The 6,169-nt window shown below is 43.0% G+C and overlaps 1 protein-coding gene across 1 annotated transcript; it reads left to right on the top strand.

Moving 5' to 3' along the window:
• The first annotated feature begins 841 nt into the window (after window positions 1-841).
• LOC146982042 (nuclear factor 7, ovary-like) lies at window positions 842-2,370 on the top strand. The gene has a single exon (XM_085788225.1). It carries the CDS (start codon window positions 900-902, stop codon window positions 2,298-2,300), a length of 1,401 nt encoding a protein of 466 aa, XP_085644351.1. The 5' UTR covers window positions 842-899; the 3' UTR covers window positions 2,301-2,370.
• The last annotated feature ends 3,799 nt before the right edge of the window (window positions 2,371-6,169 follow it).

Here is a 6,169-nt window from a genome sequence, read left to right on the forward strand (position 1 = left end):
GTGTGAATACAAACCACTGGACTCTGGTGCGGATCAAACAAGTGAACTGAGACCACCTCTGCAGCGGGGACACGGTTCCCTTGTTTGGTCCGCACCAGAGTCCCAAAAGAACCCTGGTGCGATTCGTGTCTGATCTGAATTGACTCATTGACTTGTACCAAAATGTATTTTAAATTAGGTTAAATAAATACTAATGTGTTTTTCATTATGACTGGGTTAAATCGATATTTTGCTAATGTTACTGATGCTCAGGAAAGTAAGTAACCTGCAACATGACATTTAGAGATTTCTCAAAGATAACTTTATTACACTATGTTGAAAAGGCCAATTATGTTGAATGTGAATGTGACCATAATGTGACCTATTAAAGATTGCAGTATTAAAGGTTAACATGCCTCTGACTGTTTATACCCATATTCATTGTTTCTTTTAGCAACAACACAGGAGACACTGATCATGCGGTGAGACTGAACCAAAACAGTGCACAAAATAAATGTTCATCTTTTTTCAGATTCATGTGGCCTTTCTTAGTGATAAACTGATATTTGCCTGAATCATTTGCACATTATTTTGTTGTTGCATGGTTCAGTTAAAACTGAAGTAAGAACTGATGACTCTTGTTATTTGCAATAAGATTAGAAATGAAACTCAACCCGGTCCCTCCCATAACATATGACTCAGAGACACATGTTTGTTGTTGTTATGCCTCAGTGGAAGCAGCAGGTGAAAAGAGAGATGTCTGTGTCTTCAGACCAGATCATCAACTTCCACTGGAGAGGAATGACTGCACTACAGTTGGGAATACAGAGAATATAACTGAATTTAGAGCTGAAATAAGGAATTTATGAAGAGGCTGGTTAAAATAAAACTAACTTGGACTTGAAGGACACAGACAGAACATGGCTTCCAGATCAGAAGAGGAGCTCTCTTGTCGTCTCTGCAGTGACACTTTTAAAGATCCAGTCCTCCTGTCATGTAACCACAGCTTCTGTAAAGACTGTCTGCACAGCTACTGGGCAGGAGGAGAAACCCCTGAGTGTCCAGTCTGTAGGAGAAGGTCTTCTATAGCTTTACCTTTTGACTTTACACAGGAGAGTCCTGCAGCAGCAGCCGAGCATCTGTGCCGTCTGCACTTTGAGAAACTCAGCTTCTTCTGTCTGGATGATGAACAGCTGCTGTGCAACACCTGCAGAGATTCAAAAACACACAGCAGCCACAGGATCCAACCTGTCGATGAAGGTGTGCAGGACCATGAGAGAAGACTTCAGGAGTTCTTAAAGCCCCTGAGGAAGAAACGGACTCTCATTCATCAAATTAAAGGAAACTGTGATCAAACAGCAGAACACATTAAAGCCCAGGCACAAAACACAGCTCAGAGGATCAAAGAGGAGTTCAAGAAGCTTCATGAGTTTCTGTACGAGGAAGAGGAGGCCAGGATGGCTGCACTGAGGGAGGAGGAGGAGGAGAAGACGGAGAAGATGAAGCAGAAGATTGAGGCTCTGAGCAGAGACATAACAGCTCTGTCAGAACCAATCAGAGCAACAGAGAAGCAGCTGAGAGCTAAAGACGTCTCACTGCTGCACAACTACAGGGCTGCAGAGGACAGAGTCCAGCAGCAACATCTGCCTGATGATCCACAGCTGGACTCAGGAGCCCTGATAGATGAGGCCAAGCATCTGGGCAACCTGAGGTTCAACATCTGGAACAAGATGAAGGAGATGGTCTCCTACAGTCCTGTGGTTCTGGATCCAAACAGTGCTCATCCAGACCTGATCCTGTCTGAAGATCTGACCTGCGTGAGACAAGGAAAGGTCAGGCAGTCGCTTCCCGAAAACCCAGAGAGGATCGACCCCTTCTTCTCCATCGTGGGCTCTGAGGGCTTCACCTCAGGGTCTCACAGCTGGGACCTGGAGGTCGGAGACAACAGTGCCTTCTCCTTGGGGGTGTTAGGAGGGTCCAGCCCCAGGAAAATAAACCCATGGTCTGAGCTGTGGAGGATCATATTCTGTGAGGGTGAATTCAGATCCCTGTCACCTTCAGACACGGGGTCTGATGTACCAGTGAAGGAGAGGCCCAGGAGGATCAGAGTCCACCTGGACCGGGATGGAGGACAGCTGTCGTTTTCTGATCCTGACACCAACACGCATATACACACCTTCTCACACACCTTCACTGACAGGATGTTTCCGTATATTGGCACCTGGAGTGGTGACCCAGTTAAGATTGTGCCATCAAAGGTGTCAGTAACAGTGGAGCAGCAACAAGTTGTTTCGTATGAGAGCAGGTTCATGAACCAATGATTTGTTTCCACCCACATTCATTGATTCTTTTGGAAACAAAGCGTGGATACAAAACACACTGAGGAGAGAATGGAAAACAAGAAGAATGGGGAAATCACATTTTAAGTATACTAACACACTGTGTTATTAGTCCTGATTTGAATTCATTTGTTTATCTCTCATCTGTCAATTAATATTAGTCTTCTAAAATTCACATGACTATATGTATACTATATATACAGTACATTTGTGTTGATAATATCTTTTTAGGTACTGTAATAACTTCACCATTCACTTAAAATGGTGTATATCTGCTGTATTTAGTACTTTAGTATTTAGCACAAAGTGGTGGCGAGATAGGGATAGTTTTATTGTCACAGTATTTGCATGTTTTACATTACTGTTATCATGCCACAATTGCACAGTAAAGACTTATTTTTCATTTTACTTATTTTTCAGAGATATTTATCAGTCAAGAGAAAAAAAACTGTCTAAACAGTAATTTCTAATCTCAAAAGAGATTAAACAGGGATACATCATATAAAGGAAATGTAGAAAGCTCAAACTAACTTTTGCATTTTACAAATGAATTGTAATTGTGTGATATCATAAACACATTTGATGATTAAATGTATTATGAAAATAAATCTATGTATTCTTATGTTTGTTGCTGTACTATAGGCTACACCTACTATACTTTTTAAATCTATATCCAACCTCTGTCGCTCCCTAGACATGGCTTTCCCTGCCTAATAAAATACATTATTGTATTTGTCCAAAATTATTAAGCTTTTGTTGTAAACAATTAAAGATGAGTGAACCAATGTAAATAGGTTCAGGTTCAGGTTACTTTATTTGTACCCGTTGGTAGAGTTTTCATTCACACATATTTCACCATTCAAAGATAATAGACCAAAAACCACTGATAACACTGCTCCATAGTTCGAGGCTGAACCAATAAAGCGTGTGACCCTACATTTTCTGCTTGCACTATATGCTCCTAGGCTGTGGTTAGGTGGAGGATGGGGCGTGAGTTGAAGACCATCCTGGGTGACCCCACCCTCTACACAAAACCCTCACAGGTCAGAGGAGCAGCCGCAGTAAAAGGCTCATCTCCCTGACCTGCAGAACTGAAAGATTTAAGAGGTCATTTGTTCCTGCTGCAATCGTTTTATATAACACTTGTTAAAATGTTTTTTATGTTTATCTTTTTTGTCTGTCTATCTATCTATCTATCTATCTATCTATCTATCTATCTATCTATCTATCTATCTATCTATCTATCTATCTATCTATCTATCTATCTATCTATCTATCTATCTATCTATCTATCTATCTATCTATCTAAAAAAAAAAAATAAAGTCACATGATGCAGCCATCACTGGGTTCCAATGATGTCATCACATTCTGACATCACACATGATTCATTCTTTTTTTTTAACTGAACTGATTCCTTTGAAGAGTATGACATCACACGATTCCTTTGAAGATATGTATGACATCAGTTCCCATGATCTCTAGTAGAGTAGTCTACATTCTGACCACAGACAGAGACACATCTCAGTGGATACTGACAGTGACCGAGACATAGTCCGACATTTCTGTTAAGTTTCAACTGATCTATTGCGATTAATTAATTACAACAAATTACAAGTAATTCATAATTACACGTAATTAATTCAAGTAATTAATTAATATCCTTCAATTTCTGCTTCATCTCAAACTGTGCCACACATTCTGTGTTCAGTAAAGATGGCAGAACATGACAACAAGTCACCCAGGCAAGCACTGCTTGATGACGACCAGCAGCAGGAGAACATTTTTCAAATGCTGCATGACCTCCAAACAGCCCGGCTCAACTCGAAAATCGAGAAGGAAGCTGCTCTGAAGCAGCTGCTTGGACAGGAATTTGATTCGGCCAAAGCCTGGTACCACGGCAACCAAAGAGATATGGAGCCTTTCATCAATGCAAAGATACATGAGCTCGACTGCTGCATGGCAGATCTCGATGCCTGCCGTTTGGATAACAACAGGCTCAATCACCAGCTGATTGAGAAGGACAAACAAATGAAAGACATGGAGGTTTCCTTAGCCCAGTCACTCGGTCAGTTTAATGCCACATGGCAGGACCTAATGAGTACACAGAAGGCGAAGGCAGCCTCTGAACTTCAAGCTCTAGAAAAGAGCTGTGACCACAAGGTTGAGCTCCTCATCAGAGAGAAAGATGAGGAGATCACCATGACCAAAACAACAAACATGGCACTGGAAGAAAAGATCGTGGAGTACACGCTCCAACTCCAGGAGGCGGACACCAAGCTCCAGCAACGTGAAGCTGACTGCAGGGCCAAAGACGAGGCTCTCCTCCAGATGACTGCTGATAAGGAAAAGGCAGCAGCTGAGCTGCGAGCTCTGCAGACGAGTTTTGATGAGAAGGTGGAGCTCATCGTTAAAGAGAAGGAGGAGAAGATCACCAGTGCTGGTTCGAAAATTGTGACACTGATAAAAAAGAACGTGGAGTGCACGGTCCAACTCAATGACATGACCACCAAGCTCCAGGAATATGAGGAAAAAGTCACCGACCTCCACCAGACGACTGCTAAGAAGGAAGAGAAGGCCGGTGCTGAGCTCCTCGCTCTCCAGATGAGCTGTACTAAGCAGGTGGAGCTCATCACGACAGAGAGAGACGTGAAGATCAGCCAAGCTAAGCTCAAAATCATGACACTGATCAGGAAGAACATGGAGAGCCAGATCCAACTCAGAGACATGAACACCGAGCTCCAGAGAGGTGAGGCTGACTCTGAGACAAAAGTCAACGCCCTGCAGGAAAGTCTTGTACTGGAGAAAAAAGAGAAAGAAGAACTGATCAAAAAGAAGATGGACATGGAGGAGAGCTGGCTCAACAAAGAGAGACACTGGTTGTTAGAGAGCAGAAGGATGGAGGAGGACCAGCAGCACCTGACCACTGAAAACAATGGGCTTCAGGAACTGGCCTCCAGAACGGATAGAGAGAAAGCAAAGATACACAAGGAGGAAGAGAAGAGGCTCAGAAAGGAGCAGAAAGAGCAGGAGAAGAAAGAAAAGAAAGAGAGGGAAGAGAGAAAGAAAAACGAGAAGAGGGAGAGAAGAGAAAGAGACGAGCAGGAAAGGAGAGAAAGAAAAGAACAAGAGAGGAAAGAAAGGGAAGAAAGAGAAGAGAACGAGAGGAGGGAAAAGGCTGAAAGAAAAGAAAACAAGAGAAGAGAAAAAGAGGAGAGGAATAGAATGAGGGCGAGTGGAGGAGTAGAAGAATAAGAAACTCCTCCCCTCAACCCCCATCCTCCCCCCTTTACCCTCCATCCAATTACCCCCAAGACTCAACCCCTCCCTAACCTGCCTTCCCCGTTTACCCCTCATATTACCCCCAAGACTCAACCCCTCCCTAATCCACCTCCCCCTGTTACCATCCGATTACCCCCGAATATAATGTACATATTATTTTTTACTCTATAATTTTTTATAACAAATATATATATATTTTAAACTATTTTTTTACCTCTCCGGGAACCATCACCTTATCGTGGTGGAGAGGTTTGCGTGTCCCTGTGAACCTGAGGCCTATGTTGTCTGGAGCAACATGCTCCTGCAGGGTCTCCCATGGCAACTGGTTGTCAGGTGAGGGGCCAGACTAAGAATGGTTCAAGAAGACCCCAAGAGAAAAGCAGAAGAGGTCCCCCTGAAAGTTTGCTGGAGCAATAAATGTTTGATTGATGTCTAATTCTATCTGCCTCAGCCTGGGCTGCGTTTATCGTCGTGGCAACCTCTGAGCCTGAGGCCAGAAACACAGCTGAGACCAATTGATTAATCAGGGACTCCTCTGATCTCCCATACATTTATATGAAGTCTCTGTACA

This window comes from Trachurus japonicus, chromosome 9 (genome assembly GCF_045865225.1).
Source record: "Trachurus japonicus isolate A0001 chromosome 9, Traja_1.0".
Classification (NCBI taxonomy): domain Eukaryota; kingdom Metazoa; phylum Chordata; class Actinopteri; order Carangiformes; family Carangidae; genus Trachurus; species Trachurus japonicus.